The sequence below is a fragment of the Monodon monoceros genome, unplaced genomic scaffold (assembly GCF_005190385.1).
Source record: "Monodon monoceros isolate NGI ecotype Baffin Bay Population unplaced genomic scaffold, NGI_Narwhal_1 Super_Scaffold_5, whole genome shotgun sequence".
Lineage (NCBI taxonomy): Eukaryota > Metazoa > Chordata > Mammalia > Artiodactyla > Monodontidae > Monodon > Monodon monoceros.
The window spans coordinates 6,481,692-6,508,585 of NW_021703782.1; the positions used below are offsets into that span (position 1 = coordinate 6,481,692).

General features: G+C 35.9%; 1 protein-coding gene across 1 annotated transcript in view; it reads right to left on the reverse strand.

Annotated features, from left to right (window-relative positions):
• Window positions 1–2,177: 2,177 nt before the first annotated feature.
• FBXO8 (F-box protein 8) overlaps window positions 2,178–26,894 on the reverse strand; it is a 38,903-nt gene continuing 14,186 nt past the window's right edge. Inside the window, exons 2-6 of the mRNA XM_029201399.1 lie at window positions 26,132–26,468; window positions 23,242–23,368; window positions 6,372–6,490; window positions 4,331–4,527; window positions 2,178–2,814 (exon numbers count right to left, since the gene is read on the reverse strand). Of these exons, the coding sequence (XP_029057232.1) occupies window positions 2,627–2,814; window positions 4,331–4,527; window positions 6,372–6,490; window positions 23,242–23,368; window positions 26,132–26,460 (960 nt within the window). The 5' untranslated portion in view covers window positions 26,461–26,468 and the 3' untranslated portion in view covers window positions 2,178–2,626. The remainder of the gene's footprint in view (window positions 2,815–4,330; window positions 4,528–6,371; window positions 6,491–23,241; window positions 23,369–26,131; window positions 26,469–26,894) is intronic.

Sequence of the window (26,894 nt, forward strand, 5' to 3'; positions counted from 1 at the left end):
GATCGAACCTGGGCCCCCTGCATTGCGAGCGCGAGTCTTAACCACTGTGCCGCCAGGGAAGTCCAAGGGGGACTTTAGATACAGGAGGGAGAGGAGGATGCTACAGAAAGAACAGCTTGTAAAAGGCAAAGACAGACCAGACCTCATTTGAGGAATGTTGCTGGAGATGAGGCTTTAAAGGTAAGCGGAGGCCATGGGCTTCCCTGGTGGCGCAGTGGTTGAGAGTCTACCTGCCGACGCAGGGGACACGGGTTCGTGCCCCGATTCGGGAAGATCCCACATGCCGCGGAGCGGCTGGGCCCGTGAGCCATGGCCGCTGAGCCTGCGCGTCCGGAGCCTGTGCTCCGCAACGGGAGAGGCCACAGCAGTGAGAGGCCCGCGTACCGCAAAAAAAAAAAAAAAAAAAGGTAAGCAGAGGCCAGATCGTGAAGGGTCTTACATGCCACACTAGGGAGGCTACACTTAATTTTGTAGTGAGAAATGAGACATTGAAAGACTTTCTCTAAACTCTCCCTACTGATCATCTAAGAGCCACCTCAAATATAATAATGTGGGTAAATGCAAAAGAGCTTTTTTTCTTATTTATTTAAAATATATATGACTGTCCACAGCAAATTATACCATTATATTGTGGAGTTTATAACATAGGCTATATATAAGACAGATGACAACTATAAGATAACCAACAGGGTAAATACACCTCTATGGTTACAAAGTTCATATTTTATATTAGGGGGTACAGTGTTAAGTGCACATACATTGTGTAAGGTTGCATATCTTGATATGGGCTTGGTTTACACAGGTGTATGCATTTATGAAGACATTGATTAGTACACTTATTAGAATTATTTTGTCATAGAATTCAAAATTATGCACACGTGAAATATATTTAGATATCTGCTTCAGAATCTTAGAAATTGTTTACTACCAGTCTGAAATTCCCTTTGATTTTCAAAAGTTGTTTTGGTTATCTTATGTTTTGTCTTTGAAAATTCTGTAGTACATCGTTCAGTTGTAATATCAGGGCTAGATCTGGAAGGCAGGACTACTCACTGTTGTGGCCTCTCCCGTTGCGGAGCACGGGCTCTGGACACGCAGGCTCAGCGGCCATGGCTCACGGGCCCAGCCGCTCCGCGGCATGTGGGATCTTCCCGGACCGGGGCACGAACCCGTGTCCCCTGCATCGGCAGGCGGACTCTCAACCACTGCGCCACCAGGGAAGCCCTACACTGTCCTTTATCATTCCAATGTTAAGTATTTTAATGATTAATTAACTGTTAAGATATACATCATACGTTTGCTCTCCATTAAGCGGTAGTTTTCCTCTCATTACCCAGTCATGTAACTTCTGTGAAGGCAGAGCCCATGTCCAGGTATCACTAGTACCTGGCACAATGCTTATTAGCACATGGAAGACCCTTGATAAATATATACTGAATGAATGAATAAAGACTGTTTACCATCATTCACAATATTCCTTTCCCAACTGATTCTGAACAGAAATCATCAAGATTAGGAGAGGGCCTCCCTAGTGGTGCAGTGGTTAAGCATCCCCCTGCCAATACAGGGGACACGGGTTCGAGCCCTGGTCCAGGAAGATCCCACGTGCCGCAGAGCAACTAAGCCCATGTGCCACAACTACTGAGCCTGTGCTCTAGAGCCCGCGAGCCACAACTACTGAGACCGCATGCTGCAACTACTGAAGCCCATGTGCCTAGAGCCCGTGCTCCCCACAATGAGAAGCCCGTGCACCACAAGGAAGAGTAGCCCCCGCTCGCCTCAATTGGAGAAATCCTGTGCACAGCAACAAAGACCCAACACAGCCAAAAATAAATAAATAAAATAAATAAATTTATAAAAAAAAAATTAGAATAGTAAGGTTTGACTACTTCAGATATAAGTTCTAATGACATTTTGTTCTTATGTGTGGAAACAGATTTTAACGTGTTTTGCTATGGTTTAAAGGACTTGAGACTTAACTAACGCAGAAATTTAAAAAATGAAGTGATTAATTTCTGTTATAAAAATAAGTGCCTGTTTTGCATAGTAACAAATCAATACTCTTTTCAAAGTTCAAAGGAAAGAGAAGCTGGTATTGCTTTCTATTGAAGTCAGATCCAACGTTTATGAAGACAGTAATAATTTCATATCAGAATCAAATAAATTTCAGAACTCAGTTTGAGAGAAAAAGGAAAGGCTTTAGTTAAAATCTTTACAATAAAATAATTATGATTATAAATCTTTTTAGTTAAATATGTACACATTACATGGTATTTTAAAAAAGAATGGAAATGAATAAAGTTTTTCAGGCAAATCTAATGCACAAATATACCATCTTTTTTAGAGTATAATGTCAGTTTAACATTCTTAAACAGCTGTGTCAGACAATGGCTCTGCTTTGTGCAAAACATGATAAGCAAAATTAAGAAAAATTCTGCAAAATTCTTTAGTTCCCCAAGGAAATTACTAGAAAAGAAAAGAGTAAAAGAAAAAAGGTTGTACACTCAAGCTTGATTGTATACAGAGGCTAGAATGACCAGCACTAATGTAACCCCCATATCCCCTAAATAAGTCCTTGGGTAGTTTTAGTTTGAAGTTAAAAGTTAAAGTCCTAGCAATTGTGCTCTTATGCAGCCACATGGCCAATAAGGTAGATGTTGTCATAAAGGTGCCCCACAAAATCTTCACTAATGTTCTGAGCAGCACGGCGGGTATTTCGAATAAATTCTCTTTTTGACATTTTATTCTTCACATGAGGGCTAGTGAGGTCAATGGAAAGTAGAATCAAAGAGTAGCACAGTACATAGACAGCATCTGGAAGGAAAAAGAAACACCTTGAATTACTGGCTGGTTTTTAAACTGTGGTCTCAAAGGCAAAACTGTTCATAATTTCTAAAGCTCAAGATTAGATTATAATTAAACATAATCGCCTGGGCCTTCCCCAGTCTGGTGATGAAAGTCCTGTGTCCTAGGAAACTCCTCTCCTGGGCAAACAGGGATGTCGATCATCCTAACTGAACACCAATTCAGTGAGCATTTTCTTCAAACAGTTTAGGAGTTTATAGTAAAAAGTCATTCTAAATTTAAAAATTTCAGAATTGGCTTTATTTGTCTCTTGCTTTCAAATGTGATATTCCCATTCAACTACGCATTAAATACATTTGTACTGTCAGTATATCTTCCCATTAAAAAAAAGTCGGGGGGCTTCCATGGTGGCGCAGTGGTTGAGAGTCCGCCTGCCGATGCAGGGGACACGGGTTCGTGCCCCGGTCCGGGAAGATCCCACATGCCGCGGAGCGGCTGGGCCCGTGAGCCATCGCCGCTGAGCCTGCACGTCCGGAGCCTGTGCTCCTCAACGGCAGAGGCCACAACAGTGAGAGGCCCGCGTATGGCAAAAAAAAAAAAAAGTCGGATGTTTATTTTCAAACGCTTTTACAAAAACCTAATTTAATTAGAAAGCATTTTAAATGACAATAAAATGTATTAACTTGGTACTAGAAAATAAAACGTAAACATCTCACAAGCTTATTAAATTACCCTTGTCATTTAAGATATGTATTTAAAAGGTCTATGGAATTTACATATTAATCTCGAAAGTAAATCTTTAGGGAAAAAATTGCTAAACTTGAGCCCACGCAACAAAAACTTTCTTCTTTATATTGTTCAGGGCAATAGCTGATGTTTACTGTTAAAACAGTAAGAAACCTCATGATACTTGCTACTACTACTTGCTACTACTATGGTGTTTATTTTTCAGAATATTGCAGTCTTAATAAAGATTGTCTTGCACAAGCATGCTCAACAAATTTCATATGATAGGAAAAGGCTTTGCAATCTCTGTAGTAAGAGAAGCACAACAAGAGTTTTTTGATATGAAGAGAGAAGTAAATCCATATCACATGAAAAAAATACATAGGTGACTCAGGCTATACCATGCCCATATACACATACACACAAACAGTGAAAACTAGTTGTATTAAAAACAAATTTTAGTAGAAAAATTCTAGGTGTTACCTATGTAATATGTGCATTATTAAAAGCTTTAAAAATAATCTCTCAAGTTTTTGATTAGACTAGTAAAAATATCCAATGCTTAAACAAGAATTTTAAAGAATTCATATACCTAAGTCTAACTTTCCTCCTAAAACAGTATATTTACTACATGTAAATAATAGCTATGACAAACTAGTTATTGCTAGAAGCAGTAAGACAAGTATTTGTAACTACAGGAAGCATTTTTCCCCATAGTGAGAAAAATATCTCATCTACTACTATTTTTACCTAGAGATGGGAATGGGAGAAGGAAGGAATTCACTATATACATTCTTACCAGGACTAAGGCCAAGTTCCCTCATTAAATCAGGGTTACAAGCACAGAATCTATGTGAGAACTTTGTTATAAGTGTTTCAAGATACTCTCCGCGCTCTTCAGGGGCATGGATGTGACGAAAAAATTCTCTCAGTGCATTGGGCAAGAACTGATTTCTAAAATTATGCAGTGTTACAAGGTCATCCAAGACATCTCTCCTAGTAGAAAAAGAAAAAGGTACAGCTTTAGTTAACTTTTCTCTATTAAAAAAATGATGGGAAAAATCACAGATCATTCATTTTTTGGATGAAAGTACTTTGTTGATTACCACATCAGCAATCCTATAAAGTATATGTGTCTTAAAATTTTAAAACATCAAAGTATGATTATTTATAAAATTAAGCAATTTAAAAATCTTCATGAATAGAATAACAAAACAAGGTGAAACTAGAAATTCTAACTATAAAATGAATTTTTCAATATTAAAAATGGTAACTTTTTTCAAGTATCTTCTTGGCTAAATCCAAATGACAAACAGAATTCTTTATTTTTTTAATTATGAAAATAAGGAGAATCTTCACTTTCCATACCAATCCACATCACCAGAGGTAACAATTGTTTATGTAGACTTTTTTTAAGTGTCTACATATACCCTATATTGTTCTAGAATTTGCTTTTGCTTGTTTCATATAGTGTATTGTGAGCAGCTTTCTGTGTCTTTACACAAAGGTCTAACTCTTTCATTTAAATGGCTCCACAGTAGCGTATCTTATGGATATAAGAATTCTAATGATATAGATTTAGGTTGTTTACAATTTTATAAATATTTGTGTACACATGTGCATATATACTTATCTTTTATCAATAGCGTTCTAATAGTCACACTTTGTTATAATATGCTTCAATCCTTACTGAACTCAAGTGTGATTTTATGACCATGATTATAGAAATCTTAATTTCTACCAGTTGCTTATGGCAGGCATAGGCAAACTACAGCTAGTGGGCCAAATACTACAGCCCACTGCCTGTTTTTATAAATAAAGTTTTACTAGAACACAGCTACACTCACGTGTTTACTTATTGTCTATGTCTGCTTTCATGACACAATGGCATGTGTTATAAGTTATAAGTAGCTGCAATAGAGAGCATATGTCCTTCAAAGCCTAAAATATTCACAGAAATATCTGGTTCTTTAAAGAAAAACTGCTGATCCCTAGGTACCTAGCATTTAAGGACAAAAAGAGTTAATGACACCGTCTTTACGTAAGAAATTTCTTTCAATGACCGATATGCTGAACTATAAACCCCTCAAGGACAGGGATTATGTTTTAATCAACTGCATACTGCTACTTCTAGCAAAGTTCCTGGAATATAATAAATACAAATTGTTGTTGAAAAATCCTGAGAAATTAAAAAAAAAAAAGAGAATTACAATGAAAAGACAAACACATTTTTGAGCCATTCTTTAGATTTCTATGAGATCTATAATTTTTAAAATGGTAGTTCGGTGACGTCACATCAAAATACTTTCAGAATATTTTTCTGTCTGTTGATACCCAGAATTCAAGAGGACAAATGAATGACTATCAAGTCAAAACAGCATACGAGGCACTGTCTCTGTAAAGCACGCTATTAAGTCACGCTTCCAGAATTTTCAAGCTTTTATGTGACACTTTTGCGTAGTATGATGCAAATATACACACCTTATAGGGTTTGCGTTTCTGAGTACTATTTGTCCATTTGATTTGTATACGGACAATTTCAAAATTCAGAACTTTTAGTTACCAAACGCTTAGATTTTATGTCTAGTTTTGGTCTGCGATCACAAAGGTGCTGGACTTCCATTTTGCGTCTGTGCTTGGGCTTTTTTTTTTACCTTTACAATGCTAAATCCCTCATCAGCTCGCAAGAGAAATGATCTGCAAGGTATAGGAATCTTTTTCCTGTCTTCACTCAATTTTGCAACTAGATGAATGCTACGTAGTACAGTTTTTAAGGTAAAACTTAACTCATTAAAAGCAGTATTTAACTCATGTCTGATGAAAAATTAATTTTTTTTTACCTTTCATCAAGATAGATTCTGAGTTTTTTCCAATTTAGTGTTCTTGTACAGAAGATAAACTTTGCTATTTCCTTTGGTGAATCATCTAGGATGCCCTTGGACATAAAGTAGTTCACTCCCTAAGACAGAAAGACAAGTCTACATAAATAAAATCAGTCTTCCTTTGTAAATTTAACAATTAGGCAATAGCAGAACAATAGCTATAGATTCTTTCCAGCATTAATAGACTGTTTATAGCTTTAACATGCAAAATACAAGCTAGAACTTGAACTGAAACTGTTATTTGTGGTTGATAGTTTACATGCAATGAAAAGTAGGAAATTCAAAGTTAAGACTTCTAAGGACATCCTAATTCAATTTTCTGGCTCAGGTCAGTTAAAACTAACTATCCAGAAATATGACCTAAATTGGGGGTGGGGGGAGTGGGGAAGAACAATTACACAGACTTTAAGAATAAGCCTTACAACAAACACTTCAATTGCCTAATGGAAAACATGATTTCTAAAGCTCAGACACATATTCTAACACACTTTTCAAGGAAATAGCTTCTTGAGAAAAAAGGATTCTCCAAATCAAAGACTAACAGGTTTTTTCTGGAAAGAATAATCATGAAATTTACTTAAAGTAAAAGGAGCAGAGTTCCAGACTGGTTTATGGGTTGTATACACTTTGGCTTCAATACATTCTGTAAGAATTTAGCTCCAATACACACTGAGGTTAAACATAATAAGACAAAACAATTTCAGTGTTTTTCATAGGGTTTATCTTTGAATTTCCTTTTCTCTGCATGCAAAGTTTTCCAGAGAAGCATTACCCGTAAGGTTGTACCCTACTTTAGATTTAAACCACCAACAACAAAATAGCAACAGAAAAATCAAACACTGAAACCAATGTTCTCTCATGTATATGAAGGTCACATTCAAATAAATGCCTTATGTGGATTTGAATGTGCAGTTATTGAAATAAAAGCAGGTGTGTTTATTTCAACTCACAGTTATCCAGATACATGCATTCCCATGAATGCTCATGTCTGGATAATAGCACAATGTGTGCAGTTAATTGGTAGAGAAAATGACATATTATATACACACAACATACTGTTTTCACACATAAATTCCTTCCGCATTTCTTCCCTTTACAAACACTTACATAGTGATCAGAAATATTGCATACATTAGGAATTCAAAAAATTGGAAGAATTTTAATAAAAACTCTCATAAAATTTTTATATTACATTTTTTAAGCAATTTGGTACCATGAGGTTATGCTTTTGAAAGGTTATAATTATCTATAAAATGTAATTCAAAGATAAGGTTTTTATATAAAACTAATTTTATGAGGATAACAGGCTATTAGCAATGTTATCAAATTTTCATAAGAATTTGAAAAGTATAAAAACAATCCTAAAGCACTGATTTTAAAAAGCATATAAAGAGCAGAATGTGAGAACGTGAAACTTTGCCAACTCAGTGGTAAGCCATATTTCAGACTGCACCCTGGATACAAGGCTAGAGCACATAACATGATCAAGATGAAAAGCCAAAGAACTTGTTTGGAATGAGGCTCTCAGCAATTGTCTGAGGGGGCAGGAACGAGAGAAACAGGAATGCTTGTTCCATCCTTTCCTCCATTCGTTTGAACAATCGAGAGTTGACTGTATATTTAATTGATCTACTCTGCAAAATTAAGCCAGGTTTTGATTTTTTTTTCTAAAACTCCTCCATTTAAAAAGCATAACAACATATTAGAAGTATTACCAGTGCTTAATTTTAATCCAAATGATTCAAAGACAAAGGAATGTCAATTAAGTAGTAATTAATAGGTTCTTTATTCATGCTTACTTGTAAATCAGTATTTAAGAGACACAAAACTAATTCTAACTTACTTTTTAAAAATTTACAAAATGTAAAAAAAACACTAATGTGATCTGTTAAATAGCATGTAATTCTCTAATTATATGATATATGCCATTGTTAATATGGTTTGATGCTCCTCAGTGTAAATTAACACTGGCATTTGCCTTATGCAAGCATCATACAATTGTTGGTCATTTCCTTTTTTTACGGAATACATGTTTGAGAATTTAATATGTAACCTCACTTGAGTTCTCCAAAATCAATCAGATGCAGAGGAGTAAGCAGATGGTTTTCAACCCAGTCCTGAAAACCGGCTACACGGGCTTGAAATCAGCCAACACTGCTGGTTTTGAGGAAAGACAGCATCAGTTTCAAGCCCGGGATTCCTTTGGAAAGGAAGATTACTTTAGCAGGGCTTTCAGAGTGAAGAGTAAGGGATGACAAAACAGAAAAGGAGATGGGACCGGATTATAATTGTCTTCAATAAGCAAGCTGGCCACCATCCGAATTCCTATCTTGTTTTATAAAAAGCAATAAAATACGAAAGAAACCATAGCATGACATCTGTTGAATAACTACGTATTTGTTTAATACATGTATGAGTATTTTTGATTTTTAATAATGTTTTACAAGAATGGTACAGAGGAATCCCTAGATCATACAGCATTAATTATAGTTATTAACCAGGACTAAAACTCTCAGCAGTATATGTGTGTGTTTCTGTGTGTGTACGTGTGTGCATGCGCGTGTGTCTCACAGGCAGAGAGGAAATCATGAACATTAATATTAGCCTATATTAACATAGTTTCCAGAAAAAGGAAGGTTTCAGCTCATTATCATCTACATGATTCACTAAAAAGTGTCCAATTCTGGATGTCACATTTTATGGGGCATACTGACAAATTAGAACTATCTGAATAAAGGAAACCAGGGCCTGATTGGATTGTTGGAGGGTCTAGACTTCATGTTATGTGAGGAAGAGTTGAGGGATACAGGGATATTAGGTCTAAAGATGAAGCTATTTAGGAAAGAAGAAAAGATTAAGGCATTAAGACATCTGAAAAGATTAAGACATGACATCTGTGTCACAAGGAAAAAGGAATAAACACTGTGTGTGGTTTGAGTGAAGACCTTAAGCTGATGAAAGCTATGGAACGTCTTCCCCAAATAATGCACACTGCCAGGTTTACAGTGATAGACACAAGTAGAAGAGTTTTGCTTTAAGAAACTTTTAAAATAATGTCTTTCAAGAGGTCCCTTTCCACAGAGTTATGGGAACTCAAGTCCAAGTAGAAAGCTAGCGGATGAGCAAGGTAAGGAAACTGAGTACAGCCAACTCACTTGAAAAATGTATTCGTATATAGGAGGGAAAAAATGGCAAAATTAAAGCGCAAAAAGATAAGAAAGAGAAGATAACTGGAGCTGCAAGTAGAGAAGAGGAGAGCAGGCGAAAGGAATGAAAACACAGGCGGGGTCTAACATGCTTTCTCAGCCTGGAAGACAGGATAGCGGTACTGGTTTGGAGACAGGTGCATGAAGGAAATGTTAAAAGACAAAAACAGAGTGCATGTTGGTTTTCTTTTTAGGGAGGATGAGCCATCTGGAGAGAGTTGAATAAGAGAGCTGGCTTGGCTCCTTGAGCAAAATGGTAAAGATTTCTACCAACAGTGGTGCAGGGTATAACAGGAAATCCACTAGGAATAAAGAAAAGGAGGGCCAAGCAGCAATGAAAACCCAGGAGAAGTTAAGGTGAATTCATCTCATCTCATGCTAAGGTTTTCTTTAACAGAACACATGCTGTCAGTGATTCAAAGACAAAAAAAATCAAGAAATTCTGTAAAGCATTCTCCATGGATTATGTCACTAAAAATTGTTATGCAAATGACAGCACCAAGACTTAAACACTCCAATTAGAGCGGTAAGCTGTTTAGACACAATGTTTATTTAGGTGGCAAACAAATAATTCAAGAAAACATATGCAAATAGCTAAAGCCAAAATTAAGAAGGAATTCAGAGTGGAGAAAAGGATGTGTTGGAGCTCAGTCCCCTACCTAATGTATCTCTCCATTTGCTTACTATGATAAGAATGGCTCCTTTCACACAGCAATTCCTGTTTTTATATCTACTTTCTTATCTTTTATTATATAAATATCCATGTTTTTCTCTCCTCTTTTAATAAAACCTATTTTTTGGAATCAAATCATTATTATCCACAGTGTGCTTCAAAAGTAAAATCTACCATGTATATGTTCAGAACCAAAAAATATGTATTTGGGGACAAAGTGAATTCTAGTAAGCTAGGCATGCAAAGTACTGACTTCTGCTGTGAAGCTAAAACTGCTCTTAATAAAAAAGTCTTAATTTTTTTTTTTTTAAAGTGCTGACTACTAGTACTGAAAGTACTGGCAACTGGCCCAGACACTTGGCAGACACACTGTGTAACAGTTGGTATCAATAAAAGAAATCACTAATAAAACAAAACTGACATGCTAGGGAGTACCCTTAATTTGTTTCCCTAAAGAACAACTTAGGAAAGAAATTTAGTTAAAAAAAATTTTGCTTTAGCTAGCTTTGTTCAAATTTGCCATTGTATAAAATGTAAAAATCAAGTACCATGGCTACTGCTGTTCAGGTAATAAATCTGTCCTTTGAACATTATACAATAGAAAGCGAACTGGACACTGCATTTAATTTTCTTTTTAAAAGGACATTTGAAAACTTTTAGAATAACTATCCTTAAATTTTAACAATAAATATTTATAAAACAAAATACTTCAATCTAGATTTCTAATCTATTAACATTCAAGTATACATTTTAACCAGTGAAATGAACAATTGAAATGTAATATTTTCGTACTAAAAATACTGTAAAAATAAGATACAATATATATTGTGAAAGCTTTTATTTTAAAATCTTAATTATTTCTAAAAAGTTAGCACACCAGAGTGCAGCCCTCTACAGGTCAGAGTATTCCCATTGTCTTGTTTGAAAATAGCAGCAGCAGTGGTTAAGATGACATCTCTAATACTATTTCTCCTTTTTATAGTGCTAGCAGAATTGCTAATGAAAATGTAAAATCTATTAATTTTTATCTAGTCCAGCAGTTCTCACTCTTCCAATTTAATTAGAGAACATGTGCTCTACAGTTAGAGGAAAAAACACATAGACCTTGAATAGGTGAAATTCTTCTAGGGATACGTATTCTGCAAATTAAAAAAAATCAACACCTTGCTTTTTAGCTGAAGTGAAATAAATGCAGAAGATTACTTAATGAGAAAGTTTAAGACTAGGTATCTATGCTTTTACGCTGTCATTTCATTTCATTCTGCCCACTAAGTTTTACCATGCAACTCTCCTATGTATATAACACTGACCTTCAGCACACAACTTCAGAAATGTCAAACAATAGTTTTATTCATGGTAATTTTATTCATGGGAATTTACTCTAATTATTCCTAATCTAGTCACTAGATTGAAAAAACTAAAGCAAAAACTATGCCCAAGTTTTTTAAGTCATCTATGTAGAAAGATTATTTTATAAGAGTAATAAGTAATGCTTTCCTCTGACTGAGGTACCCACAACTAGGCTATTCACTGGAAGGTTCTATGTGACTTATAACTAAGAGGAAAAGGGGGGTAATAAACGTTGGGAAAGATATGTAAAGATAATGTTGATGTCAGCTTCAAATCTGAGCTGCAGATTTCAGTCTTGTCAGTTCCCTGGGAAGAACAGAGTGCACACGCTGTCCACACTTACATGGAGAAGTGACAGCTGTGGAGAGAAGAGAGAGGGCCCATGTAGCCAGTTCCCTCTGATTCAGTTACTGAAATTGGTCAGAACACCACATTCTATCTGGAGGATAATGAAAAGTCATGAGTACGGACTGAAGTCAGCTTATTCGTGGACCTGTTTGCATTGGCAAGGCTTTCAGCTACCAAGAACAATTTATGGAAGGCTGTTCGTACGTGAAAGTGCACAATGCTGAGGAATTGCTAAGAACAGTCACACATACGCCCTAAATTACTTGTAGCTAGAAGATGTCAATAGGAAACTCACAAAAAGGAGGGATAGTTCAAAAAAAATCAAAAGAAAAATGGAAAATCATCTCTAATGGAGTCCAGGAAAAATGGAGGAGAGGCGTGGGACAGATCTTCTGCTTCTTTTTCATAGAAGAGAAAGCAACGACATCGGACAAAATAACATGAACTTCATCATCTAAGGTTTCAAATAACAATAAAAAGTCCCTATTAACTGGTTCTAATAGCCTCAAACAGAAAACGAGCCATGTCTGTGAGTTCTAACAGTCTCCAAGGAGTCACACCCATAACTGGGCTAGATCACTGCATGAAGATGATGTTACTTGTGATAAATTACTACTAATAATTAAATATAGCAATCATTACTGCAATTAGTATTGACAATTGCTGGTCGGTGATGTAAGCTTCTAGAAAAAGCCCCATCTCTAATCTGTCTGTAAATTAGAAAAACACAGCATCCTAATCAAAATATGGAGATAAAACTCTATTAGGTTAAGGTATGATAAATAACACTTCAAACTAATGATAAAGTGACACATTTGAGCACAAATGTTAGTTTAGAATTCCCACTTTATAAAAACCACACACAAATATTGCATTGTAATATGTGCATTTATAGATATACACGTACATACCTACACATATGGCTATTTAAATGACTGACTCTACTTTGATAAATAAATATTACAATTTTATCATATTACCTAAATTCTAGAATGTACATTTATAAGTATGTTTTAACAGCTCTGAATCAATTTTTAAATAAACAAAATTCTTTTTAAGTGTTCTCCTAACAGAACATATACTTTCAAAGGGAGGTTAAAATTAAAAAAATTTTTAAAAGCCCAAATCTTAATAGTAGACAAGCAGAGAAGTTAGGATTTAAATGGTAGTTTCACTGCCAACACATGTGCATACTTCTTCATGTAATTAAAGTATCTGTTCATCCTACCACCATTTCAGCCAAGACACATTTTAACTTGAACATAATTTTGGACCTCGATTTATTGCTTAAAATGTCTTCAAGAAGATTAAACCAAACAGTACCACTGAACTAAAAAGTTATTGTATATGCAAAGATTGCTCATCACATGTCAGAAAATGAAATTAAAGGCAAAGTGTATCACCATCTAAAGCTAGAAGATGTTGTTGTGACTGATACATACTTCATGAAGGACCATTACTCAGGTGTCAAATATGTATTTACTACAATCCAAAAGTTCCAGGAGAGGAAGAACCTCCAAGCCTAGAGCAGTGCCTTCTGTGTGTGGTGTGTGTAGCTCTACTTCTAGTATAAATATAAGACTACATTTTAGTGAGCACTTAGAAGCACTAAGCATTTAACACATATAATTTCATTAAATTTTCACAACACTACCATGATATAGGTACTATTATTGTCCCCATTTTTTATTTTTGGTCACGCTGTGCAGCTTGTGGTATCTTAGTCCCCAACCAGGGATTGAACCTGGGCTCTTGGCAGTGAGAGCTCAGAGTCCTAACCACTGGACTGCCAGAGAATTCCCCTATTGTCCCCATTTTAGAGATGGGGAAACTGAAGCACGGAGAGTGTAAATAATTTGCCCAAGGTCAAAGTCATATAACTAGCAAGTGGAGAGATACTTAATAAGTGTCTGTTGAATGAATATTTGAATCTCTCTGTATAAAGCTTCCAGATGACTTTCAAGAGAAGCTGTAGATTTGTAAGGATTATATAATTCAAATAGGGGAAAAAAGAGAAAATAATAACATAAGAAAAAAATAACATAAAAACCTATGAGTTGGAGCAGTACACTGTAAATGCCTCAAATTATAAACCCCCAAAGGTCGAAGCAACCATTCCAAAAATAAAAAGCAACATGTCATTCTAATGATATATTTAACTGCTAGTAAGTGATTCAGAAAGATGTTAAGACTTTGATTATAAAGAAGGCATCTCTAAAAACGTTGATATGAAAGGAAAAAAGGTTACATAATCTTATGGATAAATGTACACTACGATTAGTTGGTCAAAAAATTGCATTTAATGTAGTGTTTCCTTCGAACTTCCATATTTCAAAGCTGTAATTAAATTGATGGATGCTGTACAAGTGATGACATCCAATAATTGAGGAAATATTGTCTTTTCAATTACTGAAAAAAAGCACTCATTGTGACACTGGTAGCAGCAATTTCAAATTCAGGAAAGAGATGTAGGAGAGACAACTACCTTGGACATTACAGCTGAGAACTTAAATCTAGAAAGTGATGTCAAGTTTCACTGAAAATGTGGTCACATCAGATAAAGAAGAACATGGTGGAGATGCCAAGGTGGTCAGAGAGGGTAAAGTAAGGAAACAAAAGGCAAACAGGTTTTTCTTTGAAATGTACTTAAAATATTAATACAATACTGCAAAGTCTTTAGGTACACTTATCTAAATTTGTAACAAAATTCATAAAGAAAAAATCTTGTTCATTTTAGCATTTCACATTTTTAAATTTGTAGTAGGAGTGTTGTGGTGCTAAGATATTACAACTAAAATATTCTAATTTTATTCTTTCCTCTAGACCAAAGTCCTAGATCAGTACATTGTGCACTAATTTCAGTATGCTTTTACCCCAGACAATTTACACTTAAATGAGGTAGCAAATTCGTATTTCCTATAACAGACTTAGGAAAACAAAACCAAAACCCATCAGGTGGTTTGAGAGATGAATAAACTATGGAATACTCCAGGCCTGAATCTTTTTCAGTTAGATACAGACTAGCAAGCAGCCTGGGAAATTGATTCTCTTCGAAGCTTCTGAAAGGTTTACACTGAGTCTACCAGTGTCTTTCTATGGACTGATTCTAAACCACATGCTGGAATGCCTCTTGCAGACAAGGAAGGGTAAGGGAGGGTGACCACAGATATAGTATGGTCAGGGCAGAGTGTAAAATAAAGCTGACCTCATAGACACAGGATAAAGTTTTCTTCTTAATCATAAAATCAACACACGACAGATCAGATTGAAACAGACAGAAACATACATCCACATATACCCACACATACATCATGTTGCCCTGAAGAGAGTTAATGGCCTCTAGTTTAGTATGACTTGACCAGCTGTACCTGGATGAAGGTTATTAACTTATCGAGAGGATAATATTCAGTGTCTGAGAGGCATAATTTTGCCCTTTGACGCTAAGGATGATCAAGGTAAAGGGACTTTGCCGATGAACGTGAGTGTTTTAGGTCTCCAGGGTACATAATCTTTATAGAGGAGAAGCTATATTTGGTGAGGGACTCCTCTCATTGTCAACTAGCTCTTTTTACTCTAAACTCTCATCAGCAATCTAGAGATAAAATTAACTTGCTAATGAGAATTAGCGATGCTTATTTTTATGAACAAGTTTTTGTGCAGGATTTCACATCAAACTCCTGCGAGTTTGGGTAACAGCAGGGATGGTGATGACGATGATGCAGCGTTAGGATGTTTCGATTACAAACATAGGAACCTCAATTCAAAAAAAGCACAGGGATTTATTACCTTGTATAAGGAATCCCAAACTACTAAGGCTCCAGGTTTTTAGGCTCACACTTGGCATCATGGGACCCAATTCTTTCCTTCCAATGTGCTATTCTTGGCGTGTTAACAACCTGCATGGCTTCAAGGTGGCCGCAGGTGTTCCTGTCACTGCATCCTTATATACCGATGTCCAGAACTGTGCGTGTGCATATACAGTACTCTTTTGTCACAGGGTCTGTCACAGGTCAGAAATGGATTACATGGATCACATGGAAGCCAAGGGGAATGGAAGTAACATGATTAGCTTGGGATAATCTATATTTAGCTCCTGAGGAATGAAGCCAGCCTCTCAGCTGGTCGAGATTCTTTATCTAGTGATGGGATTTAAACCCTGCCTCCACAGGACTACTGTGATCTTTCAACAATACCTTTCACAGTTGAATATAATGGAATTAGAAGAACTCTAGACATCTCCCGAGTTCCACTTGTATCCTTTTGTTTTTCCACGCTGTGTAGCAGTAACTATTTCCTTCTGGTAATCAGGCTCAGTCACTTCAACCACAACATAATTATCTACCCTCATACCTTTTTAATTTTTTCCTTTTGGTCTGTTTGCTCAGTGGCAGGAGGACTAAAATGGCAAGAAGGTAGCCTCCGCCAGCAGTTGGAATTGTTGTGCCTCTGGTGTCAATATTCCTGCCTTGAGTATTAAGGTGTCCAAACGAGCAGAGACGCAGAAATAAGGGAAGCAAAATCACACATTTTTCAAGTGGCTCACTAGTGAAAATAGTGTTGCAGATGCTTGGATGCCTTCCCAAAGGCCGTTTCGCTCCTTCACTGCTTCGAGCATCTCAGCCACAGGTGCTAAATCACGTTAAGCCTAAGCCAATCACATAACCCTTCTACCCTGTTTTCTACTGGTCTACGGGCGTTCACGTGATTCAGTTCTCGTGAACTGAAGGCTCCCGAAAAGAATTTTTTCTCTCTAATAAGCATAAGGAATTTGAGGAGGGAGTTTGCCCCCTTTCTTTGTGCTGAGGGTACTTTCATATGAGAATGTGATATCTTGAGTAGTGGCAGCTACTTTGTTATCAAGAGAGGGCAAAAGTCAACACACTGAGGTCCCACGATGAGATCACTGTATCACTGAAATAACTCTGGGATACCCATTCTGGGTGTCTTCTGAAGTAAATAAATTTATATGGTTTAAGCCATTATTAGGTTCTTTGTTCTTCCAAGCCAAAAACACCCTAGATGAAACATACAGGGAAGGTGGGTACTATAGGTGGCAGATCATACTGAGTGCAGCAGCCTGGTGCAGGGCACTGAGGACCCAATTATTCCTATATATATATTTTATTTTTTAATTTATTTTTTAACATCTTTATTGGAGTATAATTTTTTATACTTTACAATGGTGTGTTTTATACTTTACAATGGTGTGTTAGTTTCTGCTGTATAACGAAGTGAATTGGCTATACATATACATACATCCCCATATCTCCTCCCTCTTGCATCTCCCTCCCACCCCTCTTGATGGATACAAAGCACCGAGCTGATCTCCTTGTGCTATGCAGCTGCTTCCCACTAGCTATCTATTTTACATTTGGTAGTGTATATAATAAGTCCATGCTACTCTCTCACTTCGTCCCAGCTTACCCTTCCCCCTCCCCGTGTCCTCAAGTCCATTCTCTATGTCTGTGTCTTTATTCTTGTCCTGTCCCTAAGTTCTTCAGAACCTTTTTTTTTTTTTTAGATTCCATAAAAATGTTAGCATACAGTATTTGTTTTTCTCTTTCTGACTTACTTCACTCTGTATGACAGTCTCTAGGTCCATCCACCTTGCTACAAATAACTCAATTTCGTTTCTTTTATGGCTGAGTAATAGTCCATTGTATATATGTGCCACATCTTCTTTATCCATTTGTCTGTCGATGGACACTTAGGTTGCTTCCATCTCCGGGCTATTGTAAATAGTGCTGCAATGAACATGTGACTCTTTTTGAATTATGGTTTTCTCAGGGTATATGCCCAGTAGTGGGATTGCTGGGTCGTAGGGTAGTTCTATTTTTAGTTTTTTAAGGAAGCATACTGTTCTCCATAGTGGCTGTATCAATTTAAATTCCCACCAACAGTCCCAAGAGGGTTCCCTTTTCTCCACACCCTTTCCAGCATTTATTGTTTGTAGACTTTTTGATGATGGCCATTCTGACCGGTGTGAGGTGATACCTCATTGTAGTTTTGATTTGCATTTCTCTAATGATTAGTGATGTTGAGCATCCTTTCATGTGTTTGTTGGCAGTCTGTATATCTTCTTTGGAGAAATGTGTATTTATGTCTTCTGCTCATTTTTGGATTGGGTTGTTTGTCTTTTTGATATTGAGCTGCATGAGCTGCTTGCAGATTAATCCTTTGTCAGTTGCTTCATTTGCAAATATTTTCTCCCATCCTGAGTGTTGTCGTTTCATCTTGTTTATGGTTTCCTTTGCTGTGCAAAAGCTTTTAAGTTTCATGAGGTCCCATTTGTTTATTTTTGGTTTTATTTCCACTTCTCTAGGAGGTGGGTCAAAAAGGATCTTGCTGTGATTTATGTCATAGAGTGTGCTGCGTATGTTTTCCTCTAAGAGTTTTATAATGTCTGGCCTTACATTTAGGTCCTAGATATATTTTAGTTTATAATATTAGCTAAGAACTTAGGCATTCTCTCTTTCTTCATGCTATGAGGCACTGTTCAAAGTACACCCATTTTATTGTCAACCTGCCTCAGGTTCTACTATCTACAGCTTAAGTTTATTCCTGAGAGACTGATCTAATTTTGGTGAAAGATAAAGTCAAATTTCTAGACCTGTAGAACTAAGGATAAAACCTCAAAAGGCAGTACGTTTGCCGAACTAAAAAGCATCTAGCGGCCTGTCAACCTTCCCTGGGAATACTCCTGTGTTTCAGGAGACGTAATAGAGTTAGTGTAGAGAACGAGATACCAAGAATATAATGATGAATGATCTGTTCCAAGTTATTTGACACGGATACTTAATCAATGTCTACATGTAGTTACTTGAATACAATATTGTTATCAGGTTTGTTGTCCTACTCTTACTTTCCAAACTAACGTTTTCCTTAAACATGTTAGACTACAATCAAAATACAGAACATGAATAAAGCTCTTGGTTGTCAAGACTCAACTCTGTTTTATTTTATCTTTTTGTAATTAATACTCTCAGACCAAAGGAAAGAGAACAAATAATTATAGATCCATAGACTTTCAATAAAAAGAAGATTACAGGTAAAATAAACATCAGGTAGCTGTCAGTGAACAACAGGATATTTCAATCATTCAAGCCAGGTGTCTATTCATTTAAGAACGCATATTCATTTACACATAGAAAGACTGCAGATAATCTACAGTAGCGTATCTCAGAATGTGTTCCCTGGAATGTTACTTTATACTCCCCCCACCCCGCCCACCTGCCAAAAAGACACATGTCAAATAAACCTGCATAATACGGCACACAATACCCTCCTCTTAGATATTCACAATGTGCATCAGTATATTAGAGGCTTTGACAGGTTATTCTGTAAATGAGCCAACTAATCACAACCTATCATGGTCAAATTTATTAGACTTGGGAAATCCTTTGACTATGTCCATTATCCTGTGGAATAATTATTACAAAGAATACATTTGGGAAATGTGTAAATTCTGATGATATCAGGGTTTTGTATCTCCAGGAACAAAAGTTATTTTTCATCATTGTTTCTATGCTATGAAGTAATGGCAATGAACATTTTGCTGCAGTATACTGGAGCAAAAAGCTAAGATTTAATATATGAGATATTGTAAAATCTGAGTATAAACACCTGAGTTCTTTTCTATAATGGAGAACTCCTCCAAATTTCCTATTTATAGTTTAGCTGGTCCAACAACAAAAAGAAGATGATATCTCAAAAATAGTTTGTGCATACATTTCCATCTAAACACATGCTTAGGTCAAATTTAAAATGTTTCTTCTAATAGATTCTATTCCAGATCAATCTAATAGAATGCATAGGATTGTATGCATGTGGGTCTTTCTATATGAACAAGGAAAAATGTGCTTACATAGTTTTAAAAAAGACTTCTTTTACCTGACCCCAATGAGGATATAATTTTTTAAAAATATAAACATATTTATAGAAATATGAATAAATAAACCTATAATATAAAGTTAAACCACATTCACTACCAATTTCAGAAACTCTAGTCTTAAAAATAACTATGTCAAGAAAAAGTTTAATACTAAATGGAGCACAGGGAATATAGCTTACTGGTTGATAAGTAAAATTACTTTATTATAATACTGCTGTGGAATAAAATCACACACGTAACTTGTACATGCAGGGGAAATACAGCCTAATGTAAACAGATGGTTTTTAGCACATTCCTTTACTAGAATGTGGTCACCTGCCACAAAGTACACAAGCTCATGCATAAGATCAAGACTTTACATACAGCTGAGATCACAACATCATGCATAAAACAGCAGCGTGCTAGACAATCGTACCACAAACTGTGCGGAAGTTCGCCCCCACCCCATAAGCCACTGCCAGCAGCTGCTGTGGAGTTTGGTTACCCATATCCGTGACATGAACGATGTCCTTTGGAGAATCTCGTTCCCTGTGGCTGTAAGTATTCTTATTTTTATAATATTTTAATGATGCTTGCTATCAAAATGTTAAGTACATAACTAGAAATTATGGAAAAGTAGACTTGTTACAATACTGAACAATTATATACATCTTATCTCAGGTACTTAAAATAAACACCACTTACATTTAAACATATCATCAAAAATAATTTACTTCTCAGGCTTAAATGAACCCAAATAACACATCTGATGACAGTGTTCCAGTGAAGGGGGAAAAAAAATCAACCTCCATAAAGTATTTCCTGACTGCTAGCACTAAAAAATCATGGCAAGAGTCATTCTAAGACCTGGCTAAAGTATGACTCGTTGTAGGTAAGTTCTATATAAAAACATCTATTAGGATAATCTTTCAATTATATTTTGGTTGGATAAACAACCAAATTGATATTGATTATTTATTAGTCAATGAAAGCAAGTGTGGAATAGTTATCAAAATACTTCTCATTTCCCTGCACCTACAAGTGTACTTCAATGTCCTTCCACGCCTATTTATGTCCTAAGTATATTCTGGTAAAGAGAGAATTCTATTTTGTTATTAGGCGACAGCTGCTTGCTGAGTTACTGATGTTCATAAAAGCATAGAAGCAGAATTCTGGAACCAAAAGTCACTTTGAATGGTTCAGTTCCATGCCGCCTGGCAGCAGTATGTGCCCCTTTCAAAACAGTAAATTCAATACTTCTGGAATGCTCCAGGATATCCTTGAATCAGGCCAGGGAGTAAAGAAAAAAATACAGCCAACTCTCAATAACAATGGTAGGTAGGATGGATAAGTAAAAATCTGAAGATCTAAAAATCTTATTTTAATTAGTAAATTGAATCCCCTCTTTAAGTAAATATTTGACTGAAAATTTTTAATATTTTTTTGCCAGATAAAAAGAGGACTTTAATTTTGCCTCTTTTCTCTGCCCCCACCCCCGCCCAAACACTCTAGAGGAGGTGAAGAACTCTATAGTCTGATATATGTAGCTGCAAAGATGGAAACATATTTTGACATCTAGCTTTTCCAATTTAGATGTTTAAAACTACCCATATCATATTCTAGTATATAAGGGCCTATCTACAGTTTCATCTTTGCATAATAAGGATGCTTTATAACTTGTTTAAAAATTAGTACTCCTTTAGCAAGGAATGGCTACTTACCATAATCAGCATGAGCAGTCACATCCAACTTGTCTGACTTTGACAAGCTATAACTCAGTACTTACCAAGTTACACTTTCCTTAGAATGTAACATTTGCAAGTGATATGAATTGAAGATGACAGTTTTACTCAACATTGGTGTTAACTCATGACTGGAGCCAGTATGCCTTGATAAACTGGGCGTAAGACAGGGCCTGTAATAGCTGCCTTTCCTGATCCCTGCGTATCTGGAGTAAAACACCGTACTACTCTGCCCCAGTTCTTCTCCAGTAATCGTCACTCAGTTACCTCAAGATACTGATGCGAAATACTTCTTATTGTAACGCTAGTCATATAACTGCTTCAATTAGCAACATCCATATTACATTGGTTTCAAATGTGTAATTTGAACTTTAACTGCTTATAAATCATTCTACTTTCATTAAAAGTATCAGTCTTCTATTCACTGAAAGTAAAAACTGGTGAAAGAGAACAAATATAACATATTTGTTGCTTATAACATATTTGCTTTATAACATATATACTCTGTTGTATTTGGGCTAAGACTTAACTGATGATGTATATGTATTAGTAAACCTTTGTAGCAGTGTTATATTTTTATTCATGTACAAGAAAAATTTAACAGAGAAGTCATATATAATAAGCAAAAGTCAATTTAATTTCAAAATGTCATTTGCATTATTATGTGCATATTTATAAGATCAGTAGTTCTTTAATATGAATTAATATTAATTAAAGAATATTAATATTAAGGTAACTAGGGAGTCCTTAATACCTCTACAACAAATGAAGAACGTTGGTTTTTGAAAATTAAATAAATTAACATAACTGCCAGATAAATTTTTCCATAGAAAATGATCCACCCATAAGTATTAGTTCTGAGTGTTACATAATTTCTATTAGATTTCTAAGAGTAAGTCTAGTAGATACTTAAACGTTTCTGAAACTCTGAATCTTTCCAGAATATATTAAAATAAGAACAGGGGTAAGGGGGAATCAGAGAAAGAATTGTCTTCACATTTTGATCACTCATATGTTATGTTAAGAAATAATTAAATAATTAATTAATTTCAAACAGTTCTTTTTGCTTCTCCCACTCTCCCTGCTCTCTATTCGTGTTTGCTTATTGTCTTAAGAAAAAAGAATTAAAGAAATAATGCAAAATTATTCAGTTTTATAACAGAATCTATAAGTTGTTTCTATGCCATCATGTATTAGATTGTTAAAGGCATTATTTAAAGACATTTTGATGTGTCACAAACTAGAAAAATGTCCTTTGTGATTATCTCTGATAAAAATAGCATTGTTAGTAAATGGAAATGATGAAACAAAGAAAATGCTGCAGATAAAGTTTGATGAACATATTTTGTGCTCTCGACTTATAATGTAGTAGTATCTCAACCAAGTCCAGTGGCGGGCTGCATATATGTCATGGAAGCTGCCATACAAAGTGAGCAGTAGCAAAATTAGAACATGACATGGTAAGGTAAAAAGAAATGACTAAGTCACATAGCAATAACTTCAAATACCGGGCTTTGCAATGATTGAAAAGTCATGTTCAGTGACTTGTAATTTACTTGCAAGTTTATTATGTTGGAAAGCTGCAGCAAGACAACAATAAAGTTCGCAACTGTTACAAATATTCAAATTCTTCACTTACCTCATCTGGGTTGGCATTAAAGGTGAGGCTGCCTTCATCCAGCTGCATGTACAATTTTCTAAAAGAAAATCCTAGAGGTGGGTTCTTATTGTATATGGAACAGTGACCCCAAGTGGATTTACACAACCTGTAAGTAACATAAAAGCAGACGAGAAAACATGACTATACTGAATTTTTCTAAGTTAAATATGTATATATATGATAAAATAGTGATATGAAATAACATAAAATTGGATTTTACAGCTCTAAAGTATAAAATGTTTACTTTTATACTTGTTTTATTTGTTTACCAGAGTAAGATAGACAAATGTCTTCCATTTAGCAGTTTTGACAGCACTTAATAAATGTGTTACAAAGATTAGTAATATTTGTGAGTCCTACTGAAGTTGAACATAAATAACGATGATGATGATGATAGCCAACATTTACCAAGTGCTTACTCAATGCCAGGCACTATTTAAAGCATTTTAATAGTATTAACTTGTTCAGTCTTTACAACAATCCCATGATTTGGTGCTACAGATAAAGAAACAGACACCATAAAAAAGTTGCCCAGGGAAACACAGCTTGATCTGAATCCAAGGAGCTTACTCCTGAGTTTGCAAACAGGCTCCAGACGCGCAGGCTCAGCGGCCATGGCTCACGGGCCCAGCCGCTCCGAGGCATGTAGGATCTTCCCGGACTGGGGCACGAACCCGCATCCCCTGCATCAGCAGGCGGACTCTCAACCACTGCGCCACCAGGGAAGCCCCTGAGTTTGCAATCTTAACCAAGAGTTTAAATAGAATTAAGCAAGTATGTGCTCTATTGTGAAATATAACCGAATTGGTGGAAGGAGGAAGGTTGCTGGGCAGAGGGAGAAATTGTAATGCTATAACTTCAATACTTAAATGAAAAGTTGCAACATTAAGTTTAGCAGTTTCAAAACGCTGGTTCTTTACTATCACAGCTATATATGATTGTTTACAAAATCTGTAATACTTAAAATGCTAATGGTTCATACCTCAAAACACACTGTTTCTACACATTGGTATACCTGTTTCCAACTCTGTTTGAGGCATTAGCTACTGGTTGTTATTTGAAAGCTAACGTTTCATCTTATTACAATGCCTGGAAATTCTGGATGTATTCATCCAGAAAGTGAACCATAGTTTCACTTTCTGATATTCATCATTGATTTTTGGCTCAAACTTCCTTCTTTTCTCACACACACAGCTTACAAGAAAACAAAAAAGTTACCGTCTCAGCCTGTAACATCAAAATTTCTGAGGATAGTGGGTAAAATATCTAATTTTGTATGGGAATATCTTCTTAATAGTTAATTTATATTAACTAATGAAATCACTGATTTTGTAACAATGAGTTTAGTAACTTGTTAGAAAATTATCAATATTTTAGCAGTCTCTTTAATCTAGTCCCATAGCTTTTGATTTTATTACTAAGCTACATGAAAGCAACAGAACCTCTCAACATCCAAATTAAAAAAACAAAAAACTAAGCTAGCCTTTAATTTATCACTAAGAAAAAAAAAATCCAAGCATCAGATATATAGGCATAATTATGTGGTAAACACTAAAGGAAGCATTTCTTTTAAAAATGAACAATCCAAATTTAAATCCCAAATGAAAACCACATTCTGATTGAGTTCATATAAGCATAGAAATAAACTCTTATACAAAGTTCAAATATAGGATCATAAATTAAGTTTGACGGGAATACTAAAGTGTAGAAAAGAGGTTATAAATAAAAGTGAGCCAGTTTTAAAGTACTTTGTTTTTTAAGAAGATGTTGGGGGTAGGAGTTTATTAATTAATTTATTTATTTTTGTTGTGTTGGGTCTTCGTTTCTGTGCGAGGGCTTTCTCTAGTTGTGGTGAGTGGGGGTCACTCGTCATCGCGGTGCGCGGGCCTCTCACTATCGTGGCCTCTCTTGCTGCGGAGCACAGGCTCCAGATGCGCAGGCTCAGTAGTTGTGGCTCACGGGCCTAGTTGCTCCGCGGCATGTGGGATCCTCCCAGACCAGGGCTCGAACCCGTGTCCCCTGCATTAGCAGGCAGGTTCTCAACCACTGCGCCACCAGGGAAGCCCTAAAGTACTTTTCTTTCCTCTTACACTGAACAATTAAAAATTAATAACTATACTTTAAATATTACTAATAGAATTTCCTCTCACTTCCACAGTAACTTCATTATGACAAGACAAGGGAAGAATAACAAGATGATATTGATGATTTTTAGCTATTTGAAAGTTGAGAAATGAACTACATAATTAATACTATAATTCTGTAGCATCGGGAAGCCTGAGTTAAAAATGTCATTGTTGGTAATACATTTTTACTAAAGTTTGGCTATTTAGATAATTGATTCTCTCCATAGATTTTCATTGAAAAATGGTTTTAAAGTCTCAAAAAACTTGTTTTTAGACATGTTTTACTCCGTTCAGAAGTTTCATTTTAAAATAATGAGACTTAAGTAAACTTTGGTAAAGAATGCTAGAAAACCCAAGATTCAATGATTCTTTCATTTTCATGACTCATGTATACAATCTGTTAAGGAGTAACTTAGGTTCCATAGATTCTATTGCACCAAAAGTTCTTAGATTTATAGCTTAAATTTAACCTGGTAAAAGAGCTGCTGAAATTTCTACAGTCTACTTTCACTTCAGCAAGTAGATTATCTCTTTGCTTTCCAATATTTGCCTAATTCATTGAACAAATAGTGGTTAGAAAATATAAAAAGTAGATGAAATATTCACCCGTTAAAGTTTATGCTAACAAGCAGCACCAACCCCCCCCCCAAAAACAAACAAACAAACAAACACAAAAAACCCACAACCTGTAGGCAAGATTCTACTTAGAGCTATCTGGATCCAACATGGTGGGCTGAACTTACCCTTGCCAGAGAAGTTCATCATTGGCCAGGTCCTGCCAAACACAGGAAGCTAAGCAGAGGTCAGTTGCATTCAGGTAGGACAAGATGGTAAAGCTTAGCTCGGGAGGCAACATTTCCAAATTAATGAATCCTTCCTGTTCTTTCGATTTCCTTGTCTTCAAAAGATGATATATATCAATGCCCCCTTGGACTTGTTTGCGATGACTGGTGTTAGAAATGCTGCTGGCAGCCATCCTCCTGCCCTGCTCTCTGCTGAGGTAGCCTTGCTCACTGTAGCCTTCCTGCTGTAGCTGCTGGTTTCTGGCCACTCTCCACAGCCCCTGACCCATCTGCAAGCCTGGGAGAAAGCCAGAATGGAGTAAGAAGGCGACATTACAAAAGTAATCCACCTTTCCCTGCGGTACAACAAGTCTACATGAAGCATTCATTTATCAGAATGAACATTGCTCATTAAAGCGTATTAAATGGAGTAGGAAATTACAAATAGTTGGAACATAGTAAGTATGAAACTTGGATGGAGAACTATTTAGTTTGATTATCACCTTTATCTCAGTTTGCTAACCACTTTTAAAGTCCACAGGTGACATAATCATTTTTCACAAGGTAAGATTTAAAAGTTACTGACGTCTTAAAGACTCTTACAAATTATAATTATGTGGACTTATGGGCCAGTATTAAATACAACTCTGATCAGAGCACAGGACTTCACTTAAAAGACCTGTACACCCTGCTTTTTATCACAACCCAGGCTAAGCTAAGCTAG